Raw genomic sequence first — 26,766 nt, forward strand, 5'->3', positions numbered from 1 at the left:
GCTCCCCTTCAGCCTGGGATAACTCTGCTGCACCCAAGGCCGGACTCTGATGTTCCTGTGGCAGACCCAGCTGCCTCCAATGACGGGAGGTGCCAGCGAGACCTGACAGCAGCTCTGAGATGATAAACACAGCGCACCCCTCAGGTGCGGCTGCGGATCTTACCGCAATTCCAGCCGCAGAGGGTTAAAAAACCGAGGAATGCACATTGGGAATGCAGCATTGGGAGGAGGTGGGAGCGGCCTGAGGGCGGGCCCTGCCCTGACTGCGCGCACGCGCGGCGCAGCGGCAAGATGGCGGCGGCCGCGCTGTGCTGGGCGCTAAGGGCGGCTCGGCAGGTCAGACCCACTCACTCCCCTCCGTTCCTCTTATTCTGCTTCCCCGCGTCTCTCCGGGACCCTATCCGCCCAGGGGAGGCACCGGGGAGCGGGCAGGGGAGATGCGGGTAGTGTTTGACCGCTGCGGGCTCGGCCCTGTCCCCGCGGCGCGGGAACATCACGAGTCCGGGGTTATGTAGAGTTCGGTGTAGCTCGGGCTTCTTTGTGTCTCTCTGTGAAGAGAACTTGCTAACACTTTATATGACGTTCAGAGTTATATACTAATGCAGTAGGGAATCTGGAAAGTATGAAAGCTAAAGCTCTCAGGGCATCACTGTTACTCGTCAGAGAGAGCAAGGATCGGTGCTGCCCCTCGTAAGGGAGATGTAGACAGCGATGGAAGTGTAAGAATTGTAACGTGTGATCCAGGAGTTGAACGGTACCGGAGACACAGGAGCCGAGGGAGCGGCTGGAGCCGTGTCAGGGGAGGCTTAGGCTGGATATTAGCGAAAGGTTTTCCCTATGCAGGTGGCCGGGCACTGGAACAGGCTCCCCAGGGAGTGGTGACAGTCCCAAGGCTGCCAGAGCTCAAAGGATGTTTGGGCAACACTTCAGGCACGTGTTGAGATTGTGGGGGCCAGACATTGAACTCGATATTCGTCAGTCTCTTTCAACTCTGGATATTCCATGGTTTATGGAAATAACAATTCATCCTTGACTAGGGCAAACTACATGCAACAGGCAGGTATCACAAATTTTATTTTTTCAATCAGGTTCTCCCCTCGTCCTGCCCAAGGCAGGTGCGGAGCTACTACGTGGACTGGAGGATGCTGCGGGACGTCAAGAGAAGGAAGATGGCCTATGAGTACGCGGACGAGAGGCTGCGGATCAACGCCATCCGCAAGAACTCCATCCTCCCCAAGGAGCTGCAGGTACTGCCAGCTGCCTGCACCCAGCCACACATGGCTCGTGCTGCTCTGGTGCGCTCAGGGCCGTGGCAGGCACTTTCTAGATCCAAACGGCTGTCCCAGGTCACAGGTGTTGTGTTTCCCCAGCTCACCAGCACAGAATCATGTCATATTCATAGTGACTTCAGCCTTCTGGGGGTGTTTACAACCAGAGCGTGTTCAGCTGACTGGAGGGTGCGTGCATAGGGTTTGGGGTTTTTGAAAGCAGTGCTTGTGGAAGCAGCATATGTAACACTAAATACAGTGAAGTCACAAGCATACACTGCCCATAACATATATTGTCAAACCTATTTTCTTCCAATAATTCAGAATAATAAACTCTAGATTTTTTTTCCCCTTATTTAAAAATATGAATTCCTGATCTAGCCCAAACCACTAATCTGTGCTATTAGGAATATTTAATTTTACTTTTTGCCTGAACTACAAGCATGTGAAACCTGCATCAGAGCTGAGTTTTAAAACTATTCTTAAAAATTGATTTCTCTACTCTCAGCCTGCCTTACTAAGCACCAAAAACATCTGCACGCATCAGATTATTCCTGTATTTAATCTCACCATGATACTTACACATTCTGCGAGAAAAAGTGTATGGATTTGCTTTTATATATTGACTTTACCATTCTTGGGCAAGTCTGACTGGTGCTGGATGTCCTTACGAGGCAGAACCAATCAATACAGAAAAAAGCCCCAAAAGAAGATCCTGTAACACCTTCCAAAGAACCCTATATGAGATCCCTTTTACTGAAATCCTAGCATGCTACCTCAGTGCAGGCAGTTAATAAACAACATATATTTAAATTCAGCTCATCTGAAAGGACTAACCTACCCTGCATGAGGAGAAAGCCAAGTGTGTTTTTGACTAACTGTAATTCCTGGCTTGAGGTTATTCAGTCTGTAATACGATTAAATGTTGGCTCTCTTAGAGGGCTAGCCCACCCAGGAACAGGGACAGAGACAAGCTGTTTTGACTGGTTAAAATTAGTGGCTTGAGATTGTTCTGTTTGTGTAATAGGATTAATCTGGGGGTCTCCATGTGGATTAGTTTACATTCACTGTTGGAATGCCCAGAAAGGGTGGGCTGAGTGAGGTGAAAGCTCCCCATTAAATAGCAAAGCTTATTCATGAAGTGGTAGAGAAACTTGTGATGGTACCTAGTAAACATCTGGATTGTGAGGTCTGGCAGTAAGGCCCCTCTAGATCCCAGGGAACACAGCTAAACTTGAGTGCTCGTGTTTTAGGAGGTGGCTGACAAAGAGATCGCCGCCCTGCCGCGGGACAGCTGCCCCGTGAGGATCCGGAACCGCTGTGTGCTCACGTCCCGCCCTCGGGGCGTTAAGCGGCGCTGGAGGCTCAGCAGAATTGTTTTCCGCCACTTTGCTGACCACGCCCAGATGTCCGGTGTCCAGAGAGCCATGTGGTAATAATCTGCACGTGCGTGTGCAGTCAGGCAGATGAAACGAACCAGGCTCATTTGTGTGGGTAATTAAAGCAAGACTGTCCTGCCTCAGAGCCCAGCATCAATGTCAAACTAATAAGGGAAGGAGGAGTTGTGCTGATTCATTAAACTCACTGGATTACAATTGCTATCAGCTGACAAGCAGCAGCACAACTGCACTGAACTGGTCTGTGTCAGAGGCAGTTTGATTGTGAGAAAAAATCACAATGTGATGGTGCAGAACGAAGCTGAGGTTTGTGGTATGGGCAATATTAGAAATAAAGACATACAGCACAAGGCTTGTTTAAGCAATTTTTTTTTGTTGCCATCATATGGTAAGTTCATCATGGTAATTTGGGTAAAAGCATCAGTAAAACTGCACAACAGGACAAAGTGGTATTCTGCTGCGAACAAGGGCAAGCACAGAGTGGGAATAAAACATGGCCTCAGGTTCAGATACTCTTGCTATGCTAACTCAATATATACGTGTATTAACGAGCAGACAACGTGGCTAAAAAGGACCTGTCACAAACTACACTGTGCTGGTATTTCTCTGTTCATAGTGCAGTGCTCAGTCCCATGCTTCAAGAACAAGGTGGCAAGGAAGCCCTAGTCCTGACCCTAACAGGAGAGTAATGGCTTCCTTAATTCACAGGTAACAACAAATCTGTCCTTGGGAGACACATGAGAAGGGGGCAGGAAGGACACAATTAACAACAGGCTTGCTGCTAAGGTCATGTTTGCCCTGTACTCTTCTTCAAAGCACTGCAGTAAAGGGGGGGCAGTGGCTGCTATGTCCCCCTCCCCAGCAGAGGCTGAGAGGTGGCAATGAAAAGGCCAAATACCACTAGCAGGAAACTGACAGCAACCCCTCACACCCAGCTGAGTTATATTTTGTTGTATAAGCCATCTCACTATACTTACTCTCTTACCTTAAAACCCTTTCAAAGTTGATGGACAAAGTGGAGCTTATCCCTTGTTTCCTACTGTACACTGCTGGAGCCAGGGCAAGCTCCCTGTCCCTGGTCTCGGGCTGATGACTGCAGACTGCATCCTGACTGATGCCATCTCAGAGATGCCATCTCATTACAGCCAGCCCAAGCACTTTGATTTCCAAAAGTCATAGTAATAGTATTACTAGACAGGAATAGTTTTTGAGAGTAATCATTAAATTTGAATACCACAGGATTAACACCATATTGTTTCTGCTTAACTATCAAATGCTTAGATTTCTGCTTTCTTCAGCAGTTCTCCCTTTGTGACATGCTTTATAGTTCAGCACTTTCCCATTTTTAATCAGAAAGCTACACCCTGTGAAGTGAGCATGACACTAGCCCCAGCAACCACGTGGGTCCAGCTGCCACTGGCAACAGAGGCCTTGACCCATTCTAGTTTAAGATTCCTTTCCTTTTACATTCTGTTCTCAGTCTCACAGCACTCCCCTCTCATCTGAGAGGCTTTGGATATATACCCTATGCTTCACTTCCCAGGAAATGCTGAACCACTTGACTGACGGAAATGCTTTATAAGCTATTTTATTTAAATATTTTCTCCAACCTGAAATGGAAAATGACTGTCTTTGCTTGGAAGAAGGTTATGTAAACGATGATCTTTGCAGCACAGCGTGTCTCACATGGAAGATCAGTTTTAAGGCGGCCCTTAGAGTGCTTTCAGATATCCATTGGTATGTCCCCTTTGTACTGCTTTTCTCTGCTTTCAACCCAGGCCTTATTGATGGTGCGCTTCATCTCATCGTCCCCTTCCGCGTACATCTTCTTTAAAATGTTCATAAGCCCTTCACTAGGATCTGCGGTGTCATAGGCAGCCTTCCTGCAAGACACATCCGTGAGAAGGTCAGGAATACCCAACAAAAGGAAGTGCTAACGTTTGAAACATCTGGGAATGGGACTTGCACTTTGGCAAAGTCTTTAGATCATGGCAGTCTCAGTTGGCTTTTAAATAGGAAGAATTCTAAGAAACTTGCCCTTAAACCAAGGGCAAGTTAAGTAGTGTACCTAGAGATGTCCCATGGGGTGGGACAGTATTTTAATGTGAAGCATTTTGCAGTAAACATGACCCTGGAAGCACTCCCAAAATTAACTGCAGGAAGCAGAAGTGAAATGTAACAGACAAAGTGCCAATACCTGCCTTGTGTTACATGACAGGTGAATAAAGATGGAGAAGAAATGACCACATCAAGCACATTCACAACCCAAAAGGCTTTTTCTGCTTCCCATTTTTCAGATGATCTCCAGAGGTTAACTGACTTCTTAACACATTGCATTTCAAAGCAATTTTCTCTGGTGATGAACAGTGCCACCCGCAGTCAGCACCGTGGAGGACATGGCCTGTATGACCCTGACTATAAATAATGCCCTCTCTATCCCATTTTCCAAAATCCCGTAGGTAGTCCTAGTGAAGTGCAGCTCAAAACCACAGGAGATGCAAACAGATCAGCAGAGGGAGCAGTTTCCTCATGCTCAGGGCTAACATTGGCTCACAGACCCTGCCTGGGAGCAGCATTGCTGCAGCCGCTCGTTTGACAAACAGTAGATCTTTGGGAATTCTCTACACAAGATACAGGTTTAACAAAGTGACCCTGTCCCTCCAGAAAACTGCATTAATTGTCCAGTCACTTCCTCTGAAATCTCCTGTGATGCCATTTGAGTGGAGAAGGCTATTTTGCCCGAAATTCAGGTACTTATGCCTGATCAGTTTTAGCAAATCACCCTAAAAAACACAAAACGAATTGTTGTTGGCAGAGATAAAATTCTCAAAAGTGTTCTCACTCTTTAAGGTGGCTATACATATAAAATAACATTAAATCATATCCATATATATATTTTATAAAGTCTCTTGTCCCCAGGTATTTCCTGCTGTCATTTAGCACCCTCATACCTGTGCATGTCTAAGCTGCCTGCTGCTCCTAAGCACTTGAAATGTTACAAACTGGCTTGAGACTCTGGAAAACCATCTAAGTAAACAACGACCTGCTCTGCCAAAGGCATGCTGATGCTGGGATTTTTGTGCAGGCACCTCACACACAGGTGACAATAATGATTTTGACCAGTAGAGCTGCAGGGGATCTACCCACGTACTTCTATATAATACACACTTGATCTAAAAACAGTCCCCTCACTAATGCCGTTTTTGCAATGAATGCAGCCATCAAAATGCAAATGAATCTTTCATTGGTTGCTTCCCTTCAGAATTCTCAGTGCAGCTCTTCCCAATCACATGTCCTATGATGCAGCCTTCATCATTAGCAATAAAACAGTGGAGGAATGGCAGCTACTCAAAGTATGTTTCTTCTACTTGCAGTCCTACAAATATCAAAAGAAATCCCAACCTAACAATCCTCCAACATCTCAGGGCCTGTCCCCCAGACCACAAATCCTCAGAACAGCTGCACAGTCAGTACAGATCTCTCCCAACAGTCCTAAAACAACACAGAGAACAGGAAATGGAAAACAAGATGGAGGGTTGAAAAGACACTTACTCTTTCTCTTTGCTTTCTTTTTCCACTTGAGTGAGACAATCCCATTTTTCCTCCCGCTTCTTCTTACACATGACAAGGATCATGTCTGTCTTTATCTGTATGGTGAACAACAGCAAGGCATGAATTCAGAATGCTTCATGAAGGGATGCCAGTCAAAATGAGTAAGGTCAGCCTATAACATAAGCCTCTTCCATACTCTCAAATTGCTGAAACATTTCTCTCAGCTATCCATCATTATGTAGCATACAAAAATTATAGCATATACTCAGCCTCAGGGTACAAAGCATTAACTCCACTGTGGACAATTTACATATGTGGTTAATATAACACTAGTACAGATTTACAGTACCAATACAGAAGAACATAACGTGCTGCAGGAACACTGTCCAGTGATTTGAAGGATGCTCACACACCCAGGGCTGCCTGGTAAAGAGTGACTATATTTACTGGACTTCTCCAAGCATGCCAAGTTGAAGTAGAGGCTCCTCCAATTTATTTCTCCAAGGACAATAAACTAGTTTTGGGATATTGCTTAATCTTGCAACATGTTTGCAAGTTACAGAGCCTGTTGACTTGCAACCCTGACCTAAATTTCACAAAGAACTCCTGCCTGCCACAGCAGACAAAAGTCTACTGCAGCTTTAGCTTGGCTTAACAAGTACATGACCACTGCTCACTTTCATACTGTATTAAAAATCACCAGAGCATCACCCTCGTTTATTTCAGCTGGTTTAGTTTCACTCTGTACTCATTTCAGGCCAATTTCCAAATGAACCAGCAGTTCTTCACATCTGATGTCACCAAGCACAACAGAGAACTCACAGGAGGTATGTGACACACCTCAGCCTGGGAAGGTGCCACAAGCAGCAGAGTACAGATATCACCAGCCAGCAGCGGTACAACGTCACCAGTTGTCCTGGTTTTGGCAGGGATAGAGTTAATTTTTCCCTTATAAAATTAACATCCTGCTAGGGTTAAACCACCACACCAGCATTCAGTTCTGGAGCAACACACCCTTACTAAGGCAGAGCAGGTTCCAGACTTGGCTTTGGGAATTAAGCCTATTTAAGCTTCCCAAGATTTCAGTCTGCTGACAAATCTCCTAAAATCGCAAAGAATTTCTCAGAGGTTTTTAAAAGCACAAAGATGCAAATGAACACTTGGTGGTATTTTCTGCTTAATTATTTCTGAAATCCTGTTGGTGAGCTATTAAATATCCAGACATGATCTCCTGAAATAGGATTCCAGAGACTAATTCTGCAGTTATGACAATCACAGATTAGTAAGACTCATGTTCACAGTGCAGAGACCTAGCAGCAGAAGGAGGCACTGAACATAAGAATGGAGTCTCCTGAACCAGCCAGGCAATGAACAGGATCCTCTGTGAGGGCCCTCAGGGACCTCTAACAGACAAGGTGCACTGACCTTTCTAGAGCTGCCTTCCACTGAGATGGGCTTCAGGAGGTTGTTGAAGGTCATGGTGTAGTTCTTCCCATTCAGATTCTTCACCAGCAGATCAAATGACCTGGATCCAGGAAGTGGAGGGAGGAAAGGCACAAATATTCCAATCATTACATTGCCTGAAAACTGTTTACTAGGCTATTCTTTCCTATTTCTTTGGAAAGTAGAGTACTTCTTGGGAAAACAGGCCAACAGGCTTGAATTACTTTATTCCCAGCCCTCTCAAAATGTTCAGTTCCATTTTAACAGAGAAATTAAAAGAACCAATCCAGACTCACAACAAATCAAGATCTTTAGGATCCTTTCTACCTACAAACTTGGAAAAATTTCCTCAATGTACACCTCAGTTCTGTAACCACAAATACCCAGAGCTAACACTAAGTGCCCTGTCAAGAATGGTGAGGTGCACTTGTAAAATGAAAGCACCCTGATACCCTCAAGTGCTACTAAAAGCTAATACAAGTGAAGTTTAAAAAAAGAAAAAAGGGAGTGGAGAAAAAAAAGGCTAATCCAACACTCTTGCATTTCAGTGTTTTTGTTGTGCTGCAAGATGAACTCACCTCTCTGTGAAATTCACCTGCACATTCTCAGCTGGAAGCTTCTGGACACCATTTAAAGAGATGTAAATCTTAACAAACTTATCTGACTGATCCCAACCTGGAAGTGAAAAAAAGGGATTAAGTTCTACCTTTCCTCCATAAGCTTCATACACTCCAGCTTCCCCTACAAAGTCCCCTAGAACAACTAGGGTCTTTTCCTTACTGAAGCAATTTTCAGAGCAATAAAAGGAAAACATGAATTATTCAGGAATAACTTGAGAGCAAATGGAGGTCCCCCCATGTAGCCCTGCTCCCTAATCCCTGCAAATTCTGAGAAAACCCATGTATCAGCTCAGGTCAAAAGAGAGCAACCCAGGCTGTGCAGGGGGAGTCAAGTCAGCTGTTTGCTTCTGCTGCAGTTTCCTTGACCCAATTCTTCCCCTACTCCCTGCATCTTGAGCAATTCCCTCTCCTCTCACCTACATGGGGAGCAGAGAAGCCAAAGCTTACTCTTACATTCCTGCTAAACACTAAGCAACGGAAAAATACCAGCTGGTACAGCAAGGATACTTAATGCATCCCACCAAACACTATCACACAAACGTGATCAATATACACTGGGGTTTAGATGGCAAGTAAACATGTGGTAGCTTCTAAAGTGGGGTCTCCAACGTGGAAAATACAGTGGAGATGTGGAATAAACAATTAAGGCTTCACTGTGATGCTAAGTGGCAACTCTAACTCCCAGTAATGCCACCCTGCCACCTCTTCAGAGAGCTGCTGGAGCTCCAGAAAAATAATCTTACCATAATTGTTTATTTTGACTGTGTATCCTCCCAGCGATGACTTTTCTTCCTCTGCCACATCTTTTGGCTTCGGTGGAGGCTGATTCTTGATTTCCAGCTCCAGCTTTTGTTTCTCTGCTGCAAGGACATCACGCACCCGCTTCCTAGTGGCTTTCGTGAGCAGCTCTTTAACCTCTTCCAAATCTTTCTGCAACTGGTTCAAAAACAAAAAATCACACGTATACATTAGATAGATTCTTTGTGCTCAGGGCTCGCAGCTTTTTATGACAATTTCACGTATTCCAGATGCTGGAATTTCAGCTTTATCAGGTCAGTAGTTTAGTTTCCCACTACAACCATTTAAGCACGGAATCATCCCTTCCTTACCCCTGTCCACTCCTGTGTATACGTACAACCATAAAATCCTAATTCACAGAATGGGTCGGGCTGGAAGGGTGCAACTCCCCTGCTCAACCACGGCCATCTCAGAGCACAAGACTGGAAAAGACCTCCAAGACCATCAATTCAGACAGGGTTTAAGCTCTCAGTGCTTAACTCTTCATACATTAAAAACCAGGGGGAAGCAAAAGAACCTGGGCGGATGGCAGAGCTCCCTCAACACGCACCGCCGCAAGGTGAGACCTCCACAGCCCTCAGCGAACGCGGGGACTGACGGCTCCCGCCTCCCAGCCGGGACCCCACCGCTGCCCCTCGCCTCAGACCCCGCCTGCGCCCGGGGAGCAAAGCCGGGAATCGCCTCACCTCCTCCCGCGCCACGGCCATGGCGGCTCCCCGTGGAACCTCTGGAACCTTCCGGCCGCGGGAAGTGACGCGCGGGCCCCGGCCCCGCCCGCCCTGGCCCCGAGGAGGCGGGACCGGGAACTTCTCCGCCTGCCCTGGGCTCTGAGGGACCGCGGGACCGGGAGCTTCTACTCCGCCAAGCCCTGAGGGACGGGCGGGACCGGAGCTTCTACCCCGCCAAGCCCTGAGGGACGGGCGGGACCGGGAGCTTCTACTCCGCCAAGCCCTGAGGGACGGGCGGGACCGGAGCTTCTCCGTCCGCCGAGACCTGAGGGACGGGCGGGACCGGGAGCTTCTCCGTCCGCCGGGCTCTGAGGGACGGGCGGGACCGGAGTTTCTCCGTCCGCCGAGACCTGAGGGACGGGCGGAACCGGAGTTTCTCCGTCCGCCGAGACCTGAGGGACGGGCGGGACCGGAGCTTCTCAGTCCGCCGGGCTCTGAGGGACGGGCGGGACCGGGAGCTTCTCCCCCCGCCCCCGCCGGGCTCTGAGGGACAGCGGGACCAGGGGCTTTTCCCGCCCGCAGGGCTGTGAGGGACTGCCGGGACCAGGAGTTTCCCACCCCGAGGACGCTGAAGGACGGGTGGGACCAGGAGCTTCCACAGCCCGAGGTCTCTGATTCTCGAGCGGGATCAGTTTCCCCACCCCGAGGACGCTGCTGGACGGGCAGGATCAGTTTTCCCTGCCCCCCGGGCTCTGAGGGCGGGACCAGGAGCTTCCCCGGCCCCCGGGCTGCTCAGTGTGAGGGGCGGCTGAGGTGGGCCCGGGCTGGGTTTTATATTGGCGATCACAAATCTCCCCCTCATTTTACAGCAGGTGCCCCTGAGCTCGTGGCTATCAAGATCCTAGATTAATTTTGCAAAATAAAGTGTTATTTTCTTTCTTCGAGAAATGAGTGTCAGGCTCATGTAGTGGAGGTAAATAGTGATCAAAGGGGGAGAATTCTCTCTTCCCGGGCATTAAAGGAAGATGGGCTTGTAAACTAAGTGCCCTGTTCTGTGTCTGCGCCTCATTTTCATTAAGGTAGAAAAAGACCTTCAAGATCAATTCCAGCAAGGTTTAAGCTCTCAAGTTCTAAGATTTCATCAATTAAAAAACAACCAAATCCAGTAGAAGTTGGGTGGATGGCACGGTGCCCTCAACACACATCACTGCAGAGGGAGACCCCCCAGAACAAATACCTAATAAGCTTTCTACAACAAACCCAGAGAGTAAGTTACTGTTGGGAAATTGTTCCTGACCTGTAATGTCACAATGTGTACTCTGGGAGTGACTTTATGAGTAAGAGACTTGGTTATCAAACCATTTGCAAGGAAAATGTAGCTTTTATTTACAGAGCATTTGGCTATACACATGTGAAAATATACTAGTGTAATGCTACCAAAATTCTCTTTTAAGCATTCTCCTCATCAAAAAAAAAAAAACAACAAAAAAAACAACTTGACTGCTGACACTGTTACTAAATCAGCTCAGTAAGCACTAACAAAAAAAAAAATTTCTATAGCCCCACTGGGCATTAAAATGTCCCTGGAAGAAAACAGGAAGGCAATGGCATTCTTACTCTCAGCAGGAACATAGAGGAGGCAGTGTTTGCCCCAAGATGTCCTTTATAACCAGTGTGACCCAAGGCAGAACTCCGCCCTTCAGTGCTGAAAAAGTCCATTTCTCCAAAGCAAGGTGCCAGTTCTAACACCTGTTTCACCAAACTGAGGAATGTCAGCTCACTTGCTGATACATGGGCTTAGGGTCTGGGTTTCTGTCTCTTCTAAAGTGAACATCCAGGAATTAATCTGTAAAAAGATCTGTAGAGGTAGGGAGGGAAGAAGAAATTTGACAAAAAATGAATTCATACAAGCCCTGATGCCAAAGATTTATGTTCAAGTTGGCATTCCCCAAAGTGGTTTTAACAGATGTTGCACTGAGGTGTTTATTATAACCCTCTGCTGCAGTGCTTCAGGACCTGCAGTGGAGAAAAGATCTGCAAAATGAACTGTGGTTATTCTAAATTTCCATAGGACTAAGCATAAGCCTGACCATCCTCAGGAATAGCATTTGGAGACAGGATAGTTGATGTTATCCAGGAAATACAATATGGTCAGCTGGAATTTACTTCAATGGCATGTTTTTGGTTTTTTTTAAATTGGTTAAGGGACTTGCTTGTCACAGTCTATGTTACAGTTGAGACAGCCAGGATACACAGAGTATCACCATACAATTTCAGAAGGTTTGAAGCATTTGCCCCCACAGAGTAACACCTTACCTCATTAGAAGACTTCAAGTATCTGCCCGTACAGAATAACATCCTATCACCTCAGAAGGCTGCAAGCACCTCCCTTCTTGTTCTTTAGCCCAACCTTTTGTACCCTCATGTTCACACACTGCCCCTGTGTGCCCTCTGCTCCCTTTGGTGGTTGCTCAGTGCCCCTGGGCACTCCATGGCTCATTGCTGCCAGTGCTGCTCACCTGCTGCTCACAGCTGTAACCCACTCCCAATCACCACAAACTGTGTCCCTACAGCTGTTTATTCAAATTACTTCCTTATCATTTTTTCCATGTAGCAGCAACTGAGAGAAGGAAAAAAAATATTTTTTAATTTAGCTACTAATCTTTGAGTTTCTCCACACTCAGTAGTGGTCTTATGTTATAGTTGTGGTATTTTATGTGGTCAAGTGCTCTTATTTTTACAATTTAAATTTATATTCCTTTCTAATTTAAGTTCTGGCTAGAGGAGGAAATGCTTTTGTTAACATAGAAATGCATTTGAAGTGAATCTGTAGTTTGTTTTTTCCTTAAGTTTGTTTTTTTTTTTAAGTGTTTATTTAGTTTCCTTAAACAATGAGCATTCCTGTACACATGGCACTTCCCTTTGAGTGGCAGCTTCCACGTGGCAGAGTTGTCACTCTTGTCATGTAAAAACAAGCTCCACATAGCTCTCCTTTGCAGGAAGCTGCAGCAGCATCTGGATGCTGCCTCCTCTCCTGACAAGCACTTTGGACAGTGATGTGGAGGTGAATCCATACAAAATGTTATGGCTGGTAAATTTAATCTTCAGCTTTTGTCCCTCTTTGCCTTATCTTCCCCTGAAGTGCTGTGTGCTTTTGCTGTTATCTGGGAACAACGGCAGTTCTTCTCAGTTAATGGAAAATAAATCCTGGAGCAGTTGCTCACATGGAAAAAGGGTTTTATAAAGCATTTGGATACTTTTGACCGCGACACATTCTGCTCTGTGCTGTTCCTGCTCAGCCCTGCCTCTCTCTTAGCAGTCACTTGCCAGTTTCTTGCTGTTTCCTCTGCCCCCTGTGTCTCTCCTGCAGATTCGCTGCCTCAAGGCTTGTGTGCTCCAGGGAAGCACGAAGTCCTTAACAACCACCATTATCCCACTGCTGCGTGTCACCAACCTCTAGGAGAAGCATTCTCTGTGCTGGACCCCTCTCTGCTGGCCCTGGAGCAGAGGAGCAGGGGTGAGCCCTCGGCTCTCAGGCACAGCTCCCTGTGAACAGGGACATTATCCTAAGAACAGGCTGGAATTAGCATGCACCCCCTTTGGACAGCCAAGCTGCCAAGTCACTGTACCCTGATGCAGCAGAGCTGCTGGCGACAACTGCGTCAGAAAACCTGACACAGCAGCTGCTTCTTCCTGCAAACACATTTAAGCTGCTGCTTAAGTAAATGGCTTAGGAAAATAAGCATCTTATCCCCAAGTTGTTTTCCATTTCCATTTATTTTACTAGGCATCGTTCACACAATGATAACAAGGTACTGATCTGAACAATTCTGTAACAATTAAAAAAGTAAACATTTGTTGTGACCAGGTACATTGAATTGCACTTTTAATAACAAGCATTACACTTATATTTTCATTTTGTACTTTATATAATACATGGATATGTTACCCAAGTAGTGGTAGTACTGAATGGTTCTCAGCTGGAAGTGTGACCTCTCTATGATTCTCTTTTTTTCCTAACTCTTCAGGATTTGTGAACTTGGGACACACCCAGATCACAAAGGCAACCCCAAATCTGGAAAACTTCATTGTCATGGAGTCAGAGCTTTGGAGCTGCTCTGTTTTCAGTGTGCTGGAGCGAATCCACCTTAATGGCTGACACAGAGGGAGATGGATTATGCTTGATTAGAAATTTTCTGCATTCATATGTCATCTTTTCCTAGTTCAAAGAAGCCAGAGCATCTTCTTCCATGGGAAAGCAGGAGTGCCCAAAGCTCAAGAGAGCTCCTGGCACAGCTTTCAAGGGTGCAGAACCAGGGATTACTGAAAGGCAGGAATTGAGATCTGAAGAAAAATCTGGGAACATCTGCTGTGGTTTGCATTGGTAGTACCATCCATGTATTAGATAAAGTACAAAAATAAGAGAAACTGTAAGGAAATTAGTACAGCCCAGGATTCTGGTGGTATCAAATGAAATTTATGATACCAAATCCTTTTGATGTATTTATCCCCTTGTCGTTCTGTTTCTTATATATTATTCTATATGTAAGATATAGTTCTCCAAAGATACATATATATTCCTTTACAGGTTAAATAAAAGCAAGTCACACCGGAATAAGAAAATAATAAAAAGTAAAATTCTAATTCTGTACCCATTTTTTGTTCTTCAGGTAAAAATAGCATGAAATACATTCAGTAGCAAAGCCATTGGGATCCAGGAGAAATGGAGAGCCCTGTATTCCTGGAGAATTGACCTGTATGTGTTAAGTCACAATCCTGAAATAAATAGTGTAGACTGCTGACCTGGGAAGGATCAGGTCTTGATCAATGCTGAACATTATTTATTCAGTTGCAAATTCCTTGTGTTTCCCAAAATCCACCAGTGGATTAGCTCAGTTCTAAAGGCTGCTGTGACCTACACCTCCGCTAACACCTGAGAGATCCAAACTTGAGTGTTTCATCACGTCTCTCCTTAGTGTTATTACCTGGAAGGAGCTAATGGGACAGTTCCCAGTAGGATATTAGCACAATAGAGAGACAAATAAGTTAGTTTTAACCTCTGTGCTTGCACATCTGGTGCAGCCCCCTCAGCAGGATCCAGCAGGGACAGAGAGGGCTTGTCAGCCACAGCAATCCCTCAGACCTGAGGGGAACATCTCTGCCCTCTCTTCACAATCAATCAGACATGACACTTACTATGGTTTTCTCTCCAGCAGCTGGAAGAACGCCAGCACTGTAAGGTAAGAGGGCTTCTGGTATCAAAGCCAAGGGTGTTTAGGCTTAGGAGATGGTGCAGAAGTTGCCAATTATCCCTGAGTCTAAGAGTAAACAAAAATCCTCTGAGTAAATGAAAATCACCTGATTGTAGTTCTCCCATACATACAAGTAGTTTCATGGATTTCACTGCAGCTACTTAATAGAAGAAAGGGAACAGCCCCATCTTGATCCTGTGGAGAAAGCATGGCATGTGACTTCCAAATATTGATACTTTAGTGCCAGTAAATGCAGGTTTTTATTTACTCCTAAACTACCATGTTCAGTCAATGAGTGGCATCACGACCCTGAAGTCAATGGGGCGCTTCATGCTTTGTGAAGGGGCTGAACTCTTGCAGTTCTTGACTTTTTATCTCCATCTCCTCTGGTAAATGGCTGGATTTATTTCAAGTTGTTCTTAACACTGTGGCAGAGATGATCATTTATCTTCAAAGATATTTCAAGGGCCAACTAAGAGAAATCATTTAAAACATCTAACAACGAAAAAAAAATACTGCTTACCTGTGTAAGCACTTTAACTTAGTTGTAGCAATGTAACTCAGCTGTAGCCAATTAAATCCTCATTAATGGATGGGACAAGGGTGGGTTTGTCCACTGGCAGTACTGATTACGTGGCTGACTACCTTTCCTGAGACTGTTTCTGCCAAACCCTACTGCAGATGCACCTCAGGGATTTCACAGTTTCTTGGCTTCTCTACCCATGGTATTTTCTTTTTTTTTTCTTTTTATTCTTCTCCAGGTACATTTAGAAACGTAAACTAAGTGGAATAAGTCCTATTACTTTAGAATATTAAGTTTGGTTCACAAAGATAATACAAGACTAGCTCACAAATGTACCACATAACTAAATCAGCCTTGCTTCATTTAGCCTGTAAAGTATTACAGTCAAAGGAAAACCAACATTTTTAAAGTGAAAAAAAGGACTTTTTCTTTTTTTTTTGCCCCCCATATTGGGCATCTCAGGAAGAGATTATAGTCCAACAAGATAAAAGTTGTAGTAAAAATATTCTTTGGAGGTTTGTTCCTAATGAAAGTAAAGACTTTATTTCAGAATGGTGCATTCTTAATAAAATTTAAAAATAGGTTTTAGTTCCACATATATATTTATAAAATTCAAATTAATTTTAATAAAAGTTTGATCTGAACACATAGTTTACTACAGACTCAGGGAAAAAAGGTTGATCACTCCAGACATAGGAGCTATGTTAGCTGTTCCAGTGCCACATGGAAACAACAGTTTCAGTGAGACCTTGATGATGTTTCCTGCTGAAAAGCTGAGCAATAAGCCAGCTATCCCTGACAAATCCACCAAGGATATGTGTGTAGGTGGTTCTGTCACTAAGAGATCTCTTTTCTTGCAGGAAACTAAATTTCCCAATAGTATCTATAGTCAGCAGATAGAATTTCAGCTTGCCTGGTTTAAGCATGGAGTCCTGCTCCTTTCCTTCATTCTGAATATTCATAAGGTAATGTCATAGAGCTATTTTCTTACTCTTTCAGTAATGCTGAGAAGATGCAATTTCCACCTAAATATTACTCTTCCAAATGCCATTGCTACGAATGCTACCTTGGATCTACAGCTGAAGGTGGAACTTGTTTAGTGCCTTTTGGGTCATTGCTTTCTGAAACTTCCTTTGGGTGAGGTAAGCCAGCTTCCATCTGTACAAGGGTTTGAAATCATCACGGCTAGCAGGTAGCAAAAACTCAACTTCCAAAGTCAGAAAGCAGCTACACTGCCAAAATGAATGTTGTGTCAAAGCTGTTCTGTGAAACATGGTGACCTTATTTACCAGCTCCTTCTTGATGAATTTGGGAAGTCCCACTCCCATGATCTGCTCATTGGACCCTTGAGGTGATTCATCTCATTCACTTGACAAAAGATGAACTGTAGGGGGATAAATCCACCCACATCTTCTTTTGTTGTTTTTAATTATCTCCAGTACACACTACAATAAGGACAAGGGACAGGACTGTACAATGGGTGAGCAGGAGTGAGCTTTTAACTCCTCTGCTCACGGAATCACAGCCTAACACATTTCTTTACTCATTCTTACTGAACTTTTCCAATCATGGTTTTAAATCCACTTGTAAGTATGATTTAAGATAAATGAAACGAGAAATTCAGACACTTGTCAAATAACCAGTTTCCCTCATAGGCACAGTACTCCCAAATGCAACAATCAGATGTTCACCAGGTCTCCTTAAATGTCACTTCAGATTTATTATGAATTCAGATTCACATTCTGAATGTGAAGCAGAACTGGTAAGTGAATGACTAACACTGGGTTTAGTCAGTTGAGAGAATGGAAACATTTATGCAAATATTATGAGCAAGACAGTGACAAGGGAAAAAGACCTTTGATAACATTTGCAAAAGAAATACCTTCTGTTTTTCCCCCTTTTGTTCCTCACTGTATTAATAATTCCAGATAATCACTGTTCTTGAAGGTACATTTTAAAATATTAAAGTTTTTAACCCCTTATTCTTAGAAGAGAGAATTGTGTCAGGATGGTGATTATCTTTCAATCTCTACTTCTATCAGCTGACTGCCTTTTGGAATTTTTCCTTTGGCACTGGTAACATTAAACTTGTACTACCCTGTTGAAAATAATTCACAATTATGCTTGACAACAAAGCACAAGATGGGTATTATTAAATTTTATTGTACAAAACCGACAAGGTATGGCATTCCTTAGAATTAAAAAAAAAACCAAAAACCCAAAATGATCAAAACAGAACTAGTGTCCCTGGAAAAATCTTGTAAATGAAACAATTAATACACAACATTTAGTCCAGCAATGACATTTACCTGCAAGACCATCTTCAGACATGACACATATAATTAAAAAAATATTCCATCAGTTCAAGCAATAGTTTAATTTTCCATGAAATAAGTATTTCTATGAACACTTTATGTTTAGTCAAAACAAATGCTTTTGAACTTTCTTACCTTAAGAGATATAAAACAACCAGACAGGTTTGGGAATCACCAGAGAAGCCTACCCCCACAGGAAAGTCTAGGGCTTGTATTCCACTTGAAAATGCTTGTTTTTATAAAAATAAGTAATACCAACAAAGTGTTTCCTAACCAAACACTTCTAGCAAACAGATCTTGTTTCTATGGTACTTTATTCATCAGTGCAGCACAAGCCTCTAGGGTGTTTTATTTGATACCTCATTTCTGTGTCAAATTTGGAATCTGAATATAGACCCAGGGCAGGGTTTTCATTACTTTTATTCACAAAACCTAGCCTTTATTGCACAGGATTTACAAAAGGTCAAAACCCTGCAAGATCTCCACTCTGCTTCTCAGCAAAAACACCAAATAACTGTCAAAAGGGTTCTCCCTTTATCCCACTGGAAGGCATTATTCCTTGGAATTCTTAATAGAAACATGAATTTAAAAAAGGGAACTAGGGAACTTGATGGTGAATTCCAGTTGGACTGTAAATAGCCTTTAAACAACAGTGTTACAAAAACTGCACTACTTGTATTTCTGAAGAAAAACCAATCCAAACGAAGAAGTTGTAAGGGAAGCTCATAGCAATTGTGCCAGGAGAGCACAAGCCTACCTTTGCTATGGCCTAAGCTTTACAAAAAGTGCTTCTCTGCAGGATGCAGTTGCTGGGATAAACTTCTGAGATGGTCCCAGGGCCTAAGTTATCCTCAATGTCTTACACTGTGCTTTCTAGGGAGAGATTATGCTGCAGTACTGTACATTTTCCATTCTCTCTCTTCCTCCAGAAGAAAAACCTTCTATGCAAGACAATAATATTTTCAAATTAGATGTGTATTAAAGACCTAGGTTTGAAATATTTATTTAACATCTAGTCATATAAAATAAAGTGTAAAAGTATGAAGGTATCAGAACGTGGCTTTCAGCAAGGCAGTATGGGAAGTACGAATTCAACATAAACCAGGACTTTTTTTTTTTTCCCCCCTTTGAAAAAGGGTCACATCAGAAAATGAATGAAAAACACTGAAGAATTTCACTTCAAGCCTGCACTCCTGCCTCATTGTCCTTTGCCCAGGAGGAGGGGCCAGTGGAAGAATCCTCCCAGGTTTGGGCTGTGTTGTTCTTTGTGCTCTGGGGCCGGCCGTGGCTGGACTATGTGCTGCCCTCTCTGGGGGGCACCGGCGGCTGCGGCGGCGGCGCTGCCTGTGTGCCCGTGGCCGTTTTGATAGAGTTCAGCGTTTTGCTAAACCAAGAGTTTTTGGCAGCTTGGATTTCATTCATAAGGGCTCCTCTCTGGTGCTCCAGCTCCTAAGAAAGGAGAATAGTCAGAATTGATCAAAACATCATTAATTAACAAAGAAGCATCTTCACACTCAGTCCCTGCAGTCCGGCACTTCCCTTGCAATCTCCCAGGCACTGGGGAGAGAAGACATTCAAACTGCTGAAACAGCACAAGATATTTAGACACAAACAAAATCATCCTCTTCTTTTTAAGACAGCTTTTTTTCCTGAAAGTTCAGGCACGCAGGTATAAGCTCCCTTTTGGAACAATTTTTTGTGTGATTCAGAACAATTTTGGACTGAGCATGAGGTTAAGGCAACCACCCTGCTGTACCTGGAACAATTTTTTGTATGATTCAAAATAATCTTGGGCTGAGCATGAGGTTAAGGTGACCACCCTGCTGTACTTGGATTCCACATACCTGAATTTTGCACTTGGCTTCCACAAGCTGCAGTTTGGTCTGTGCAAGCTCCAGCTCCATCTCCCTCAGCTGCTTCTTCAGAGCATCCTTCTCATCGTCTGTTTCGATGCCTTTGTTGTCCGTGCTTACAGCAGGCACCTTCAGTGCCCCCTCCTTGCTGAAAATCTCACTGCAGTGTTTGCAGGCCATCACTTTGCCCTGAAATACCCAGAAAGCTCATTCTTAATCCATGTTACAGGAGTTGCTGTACGTCCTGGAAGAGCCATTTTATTTGTCAGACTGCCTCAATCTCAAACCATCCAGTACTGCAGTTTTTATAATTGGCATGAAAAGAATTTGAGTAGTTCATGAACAAGTTCCAGGGTATGTTAACCAGTATAAAAATTCCTAAAATCTACTTAGCATGCTCTAAGCACACAGACTTTGCTCCTATATTAGAGTCTTCTTGCTACAAAACTTTGTAATATTTATGTCAGCACAACTAGGAAGAGTAAATTATGTCTGAGTAGATGAAACAGCTGGCCTGGCTTGTACAGACTAAAACAGGATATTGAGCTATTTCAGCAGAATATAGGAACATCAATCCTAGAATTATTTTATGTTACTATCAATAACATTATTGATAAGTCACTAAAAAGTAACAAATCCAGTTCAGCTTGAGTATTAAAGAAATATGTAGAAGCTACAGCAGAAGGTAAACAACTCTGCCTACTCAGAATTATTATTATTATTATTATTATTATTATTATTATTATTATTATTATTACCACCACCTATCAGGAAATTTTGAACTCTGATGTAGGTGTTCCTGGTAAGGGGTTTAGAGAAGGGAAAGGAACCCCTGTGGATATTCTGAGGATGGCCCTAGCTGTGCCACTTGGTTTAATTACTTAAACCAATCCTACTTAAATTACAGAAACTCAAATGTATAAACTTTGTCCAATCTGGCCAATTCCAATCCCTCTGCTGTGCACACCAGAGAAACAACATGTTTTGTCTTTTTTTTTTTTTTTCCCAGTTAATCAAAACATCCAAGTAGACACTGTTTTCTCTACATTTTTTACCAGAAGCATATATTTTAACAGCAAAAATAAAAGGCAAGTACTAAATGCACTTCAGTTTGAGAGTTCCACACTCTCAAAAAGAAAAGAAAAAGAAAAAGAAGTTTGAGAGTTCCACACTCTCAAAAAGAAAAAGAACCGTGAAAGGAAATAAATCCTTTCCTTGTTTACATCTTCTGAAAAATGCATGTGGGGCTATTGATGTGCTTTAAGTTCAGCTCCCATTTCAGTTCTGTACCCTTGGCATTCAGCAACACCTGTGTTAGAAACACCCCCTGTGCAGAGACATTGTTCTCACCTTCACAACTTCCAGTTCATCCTTACTGGCTGCTTGTTGCTTCTCCAGCCTGGTACTCAGCTGGGAACAAATCTGGAGCAGAGAAAGCAATCTCTTAGCTCAAGTTTACAGTGCTGAAGTAGAATCTGTGTGTTTCTTAACAGTGGCTTTTGCTAGAACAAACATTTCTTAAATTCTGCCTCACTCAGTATATGCATTCCCCCCTTAACTCCACTGCTGCTGATAATGACAAAAACCCAGCAGTATTCAATACAGAACCAGAACACAGAGTCATTTTATGGATGAGTTGGTTTATGATGTTTGTACTGCATTATGTCACAAAGTACAGAAGCATTGACCCTACAGTACTAAAATTAGCTGAAAGACAGGTTATTCCTGACTGCCTAATTGGGAGACTATTAGGAAAGCCACAAAAAGATTTATGACAAATGACAACATTGCTCTCCAAAAGCCTGAGAGGTGGAGCTTGTTTGAAGGATGAGATCTGCAATGCTGAAAATTCAGTTCTTGTAACAGGTTGAAAGAAGAAATATGAGAGAGGGTCTCTGGAATGGTACCTGTTTATACTCTGCAATAATGGCTGTGGTTTTCTTGATCTCAGATTCTGCCTTCTCCAGCTGCTTCCTGAAGACCTCCTTCAGCTAGGAATTGCAGGAGAGAAGTTACACAGTACACTGACAGAACTTCTCAAAATGTGTCATCTGATTGTTTTCTTTGTGTCTGGCTTTGTTTACAACAGCTCTACAGCTGCTGCTTATGAAATTCCAGCTCTCAGACAAGTGTCTGATTTACTCAGTTTACAAATACCGATTCTATCAGTGATAACCAAGAAGTCTGTACTGGGACCCTTTATGTCTGGTTAGAGAATTCTGCTGTAACTTAATTCCCATTCTCTGTGTGAAATGGTGGTACATCATGGCCCACAGAACACAAAGAAAAGCATTACTATTGAGTGGGGTTTACTGATTTAGTTCTTGTTTTTCTGCACACTCTCACAGCAGGTTTGGCCAGATTGTTTGTTTGTTTGGAGATGGAACAAGAAGAATCTCTCAACACTGTCATCTGCATAACAGGAGGAAAAAAAAGTCTGGGTCTGTGGCACTGAGCGAAAACACAGCTAACTCATCCCTCCTTCAGAACCACTCCACTTGGAGAGCACTTTCAGGAGGAAAAGAGCCTTCACTGCCTTACTTATGGCAAACAGAGAGCTCCATTTTAGAAAGACACAATGAATTAACATTAATTGTTGCAGTCACTGTTGCCAAATAGCAAAAATAAAAATCAGGGTATCACTTTTGAAACCTTCATGTTAGTTATATGGGATTACAGAACAAAGACTGAGTATTTTGCAGCTGAGTAGAAACCAGGTCTACTCAGCAAAATTCTCCCAACCCCCACCCCCCCATTCTGCTGTTGGCTTCAGGCAGGAACGTTATTGAAGTGATCCAGCAGCTGAATCCAGAATGGGCTCTTACAAGGCAACAACTCCTCCATCTCCTTCATTAGATGTTTAAGAGGTCTGATCACATCTCCTTCGCTGAGATTGCTCACCACCAGTGACAACAATCATTACAATATTTGGAAGAGGATAAGCTATGAAAAACTAAACATTCAGAGCTCAAGGAAACAAAAAACAAAAACTACTGAAAAATGTACTTTGGAAAAAAAATTACTAACTTTTACTTGAAACTGCATTTTGAGGACAAAATCATTTTCACAATTGCAACACATCCACACTTTTCTGCATATCATTTTTCTTGCATTTACTAACCAAATGGGAAAAGCTGGAGAATGCCTTACCTGAGCAGTTTCCTCTTCCTGCTTCCTTTTCTCTTCCTCAGTCTCCACCAGCCTCTGTTTGGTCACGAGAAGTTCCTTGTTCAAAACATCTGCTTTGTCCTCAGCCTAGAGTCAGAGACACTTGTGTAAATCAGGTGTTCTCTGTGCCAGTACACACACACTGGGATGTACAGCTCAGAAATACACCAGGTTCAGGTTTTAGCACTGCCTTTTCCTGCCCTCTAATGGCTCACACAACTTTTTGATATGAAATCCCCATTTACTGAATTATTTCACTGTTTCAACACCTGTGCAAAAGGAGCCTTTGGCCAATTGTTTACCTATGCCCAGGTGGCACATAAACACAGGTATTATATCCTAGCACAAACAGTGATGTGTAGAATATTTTGTTGGGAGCAATATTAATCTAAGTGAGGGCAGCACGATTTGCCTCCTGTGTAACTTCAAATAACTCATCCCATTTTTTAATCTGGCAGCAGGGAAAACATAGCTGTAAAATACTTAGGTGCATTGTACCCTACAAAGTGTTCAGGCAAAGGCAAGTGTAAGGGACAGGACCACCAGGAAAATGGTTTATTGGTGCAAATAAGTATTACATGAAGAAATCTGATAATTGAGAATATAATTTTCTCTGGAAGGACCAAGCTTGTGGTGACACACACTGGGAATCCTTTGCTTTTCTGAGCACTGTCCTCACTGATCATCAGGAGAGAAATTCCAATATATCCACACATTTCTCAATGTTTGGATTTATTCTGTAGGCCTCCCCAGCTGGAAACACACATAGCAGTCACCACCCTTCCTGTTCAGTAATGAGGAACAGACAGGAAATGGTTGTGGCCAATTAACACTGACATTGCTGAAATTACAGGGGGGAAAAGGACATTGGAAACCATAGAGTAAGTAATCATATAGAACTTGTCTCTGAGCTCAAGTCTGGTTTTCTACCACTATGGTGGCATAATCCTATCTTTCTGACACAGTAATAATGATTAATGAGGATATTAGTGGTGTCTGAGGGCAGCAGAACCAGCTCCACCATCTCTATGACTGAAGAGATGGATTAAGGATTTCTTCAATGCTTAGTGTGTATAAGACTGTATGGGAGAAAGGAAAACAAATGGTGCAAGAATGGAAAATTGATGAGGTTAACATCTTAGAACAAAAGTACTTAGGGATTACAAGGATATTTTTGATGAAAGACCTGTTTAAGATATGCTTTGAAGGAACTACAAATTTTTCCTCCTTTTTTGTGTTCATTCCAGTTTCTCCAAGCACCTGCAGTGTAGAAAGAGAGGGCTGAATGTGTGGTTCTCTGAAAACCATTGTGTCTGGGGCAAAGGGCTCTGAATGCTGCTGCCCTCCACATTCCAGTCTCCACAGGGAACACCAGCAGTTATCAGTGAACACCCAGGAGCCCGTTGAATTTTTGGTGCTGTGCCACTTCATTATCTCTGAATTTTGTTGGCTGTACTAGAAGTGCTGTGAAAAACAGATCCACACAGACATTTTGCAATGCTTGAAACTACTCTCCCAAGAACTACATGACACCTTTTTCAAGGAAATGTTTGTTCTCTGCTATCTGCCTAAAGGTTATGGCCTACATTTTCTAAACAATCCCCAACGGAGGAGCTGCAATCAGTCTTGGCCAGACCCCACTGAATGCCTACAGTGGCACATGGAAATACAGCTGAGTGCAGCTAAGAGTGAGGCTGTCAGGAAAATAAAGGCAAAAATAATCACACTTTGAATGTGTTCATGTTTTCACTTGAGCACAAAGCAGGGCTGCTCCAACTGCTGCTGCCAGGCCTGAGCTGGGAGCCAGCTCTGTTCCCATTACCTGGTCCAGGTCGTTCCTTAAGGCAATTTTGCTGGTCACAAGCTCATGGGCAAGGTCATCGTTCTCCTGCTCCAGCCTCATGCTTGCTTCTTGGAGCCTGCGGTTCTCCCTCTGTGCAAAGAGAGGAACAACCAGGAAAGGAAATCAATCCTCATGAAGAGCAATGAGCAATGCATGGTGTGTGCCAAACACTGAGAAGGCAGGAGTGCACATTAAGACAGGACTGCTGCTCTGGGAAACAACAGTGAATTAAGCCAGCAGTGCAAATGCAGCTATTCCACTTCATCCCACTGGTCTGTGTTGTGAAAGGGACACACTGATTGTAGTGTTTCCCTGTCAAAAATAAACACTGACCTCTCCACAAAAGCACTGGGTTTCTGCTTGCTCATCATCGAAAGAAATCAGGCAGATAAATCCCACCCAGCAGCAGCGAACAGGGACCAATTAACAGCTACTCATAATAATGCTTCCAAGCAAAGTAGGAAGCTGTCCTGCTCCACTTTACAAAATCCTGTCTGCAGGGATCCATAAAAATAGTGCACTTTGTAGGTGATGCAGTGCCAACTTCCCCTCTCCTGTGGGGCCAGCAAAGAACAGCATTCAGCAGGGAACTCCCTACAGCTCCAACATCCTGTGCCACCATTTGTGCACTGCTCTGTGCCTCCTGCCAGTGACGCCTGAGTGTACCTTGCAGTGCCAGGTGGACAGGGGAGCTCAGCCCTGAGCCCAGCACCTGCTGGGGGCAGTGACAGGAACACAAAATGACAACCTGGAGGCTGCAGGCTCTTGCTTCACTGCCCTCCCTACCCACTCCACAGAGGCAGAAATGACTATCTGGAGCATAAACCACAGGAGGTGAAGGAACAGGAGAATCAACAGTCATTCATGTCTTTTAGAAATCTGTGACTGCTGCTCTAGAGTTGAGAAACAGAACCATATTCAAAAGATGCCTGTGGGTCAGTGGCCTTCTAAGGGTTCAACATCAAATACAAGTTCTCATTTTCAGAAGAACACAGCCAGGTGGGACAGACAGAGGTGCCTTCCTCCAAATGGATTTTAAGACAAAAATACTGTGCTGGCTTTCCATCACTGTATATCTTTCATACCAAAACAGGTTGCAAAAAGAATCTCTGCACTATGGAAATTCAAGGAAAAGCACCACGTTCATATGGAAACTCACAGGTGGAAAAACAATAACCTATATGCTGAGATTTCAAAAAGGACTTATTCTCACTTGAAAGGTAACTTATGTTCTCCAAAACAAAACAGTGAAAGTCCAAATATATCACTAAAGTCAATGACATATAATAACATATATTTTAGCACTTGTAACATTTTTCAAGAGTTGTTCAGTGAATGCATTCCTACAAAATGTGATTTCTTGCATAAGTTATTCACCTGCTTTCACTTCTTCCTACTCACCAGCTATGAAATTGCAATTTTTATTTCTGTTGCAAGCAGATTTTGCATGTTTGTCTTAAACAAAACCAGGAGCTCTAAGAGGATGCAAAAAAAGGTCTCTTCTGTGTGGAACTTCCTCTGTGGCAGGAAGTGGAACCTCTACAAATTTTCTCTTGTTAATGTTACCCTATTGTGTAACTAGAATAGGCACTGCCCTGCCCAGGGAAGTAAGATGGTTTCCCTTCCAAAAGATTGTACTTTGAATAACTTGTTTTGTACAGAAGCTAAATAAAATGCCTTTGTCTTAACACAGTTAAAATAACCACTGCTAAAACACACACAACTTTGGGGATCTTTCTTATTTTAAATGCACTTTAGTCTGTTTGGGACAAAGAATTTTAAAAATCAAAGTAAAATTTTTCTCTAAACGTAATATAAGCTTTAAAGTGTAAAACCAAATTGCAGTCAATAATTATAATACTAACAACAATCTCTAACACATCTTTATTCCTGTATTTCATTCAGACCATCTTAGAAATGCTTATTTTTATAGGCTCTGCTGGTTGTCAGAACCTGAGTTCACCTAAAACTTGAGACCTGAGTCAGACCAGGTTCTGCAGCACCAATACCTTTTCACAGGGATGTTGCTGAGAGGAAGAAAGCAGCAAATTCTTATGACTTTGACA

At 43.4% G+C, this 26,766-nt stretch overlaps 3 protein-coding genes across 3 annotated transcripts in view; 1 reads left to right on the forward strand and 2 right to left on the reverse strand.

The window, feature by feature from the left end:
• Positions 1–271: 271 nt before the first annotated feature.
• MRPS14 (mitochondrial ribosomal protein S14) lies at positions 272–3,015 on the forward strand. The gene is made up of 3 exons (XM_036387820.2): positions 272–336; positions 1,089–1,247; positions 2,522–3,015. Exons 1-3 carry the CDS (start codon positions 292–294, stop codon positions 2,702–2,704), a joined length of 387 nt encoding a protein of 128 aa, XP_036243713.1. The 5' UTR covers positions 272–291; the 3' UTR covers positions 2,705–3,015.
• A 1,213-nt stretch (positions 3,016–4,228) lies between these two features.
• CACYBP (calcyclin binding protein) lies at positions 4,229–9,864 on the reverse strand. The gene is made up of 6 exons (XM_036387821.1): positions 9,765–9,864; positions 9,024–9,216; positions 8,239–8,335; positions 7,643–7,742; positions 6,218–6,312; positions 4,229–4,548 (listed from the first exon to the last, which is right to left on the reverse strand). Exons 1-6 carry the CDS (start codon positions 9,783–9,785, stop codon positions 4,389–4,391), a joined length of 666 nt encoding a protein of 221 aa, XP_036243714.1. The 5' UTR covers positions 9,786–9,864; the 3' UTR covers positions 4,229–4,388.
• A 3,640-nt stretch (positions 9,865–13,504) lies between these two features.
• The window catches only part of RABGAP1L (RAB GTPase activating protein 1 like), a 232,916-nt gene continuing 219,654 nt past the window's right edge, over positions 13,505–26,766 (reverse strand). The window contains 6 exon segments of the mRNA XM_036387748.1: positions 13,505–19,285; positions 19,681–19,878; positions 21,040–21,111; positions 21,597–21,680; positions 22,840–22,944; positions 24,680–24,790. Coding sequence (XP_036243641.1) covers positions 19,130–19,285; positions 19,681–19,878; positions 21,040–21,111; positions 21,597–21,680; positions 22,840–22,944; positions 24,680–24,790 — 726 coding nt within the window. The 3' untranslated portion in view covers positions 13,505–19,129.

This window comes from Molothrus ater, chromosome 9, assembly GCF_012460135.2.
Source record: "Molothrus ater isolate BHLD 08-10-18 breed brown headed cowbird chromosome 9, BPBGC_Mater_1.1, whole genome shotgun sequence".
NCBI classification, from domain to species: Eukaryota; Metazoa; Chordata; class Aves; order Passeriformes; family Icteridae; genus Molothrus; species Molothrus ater.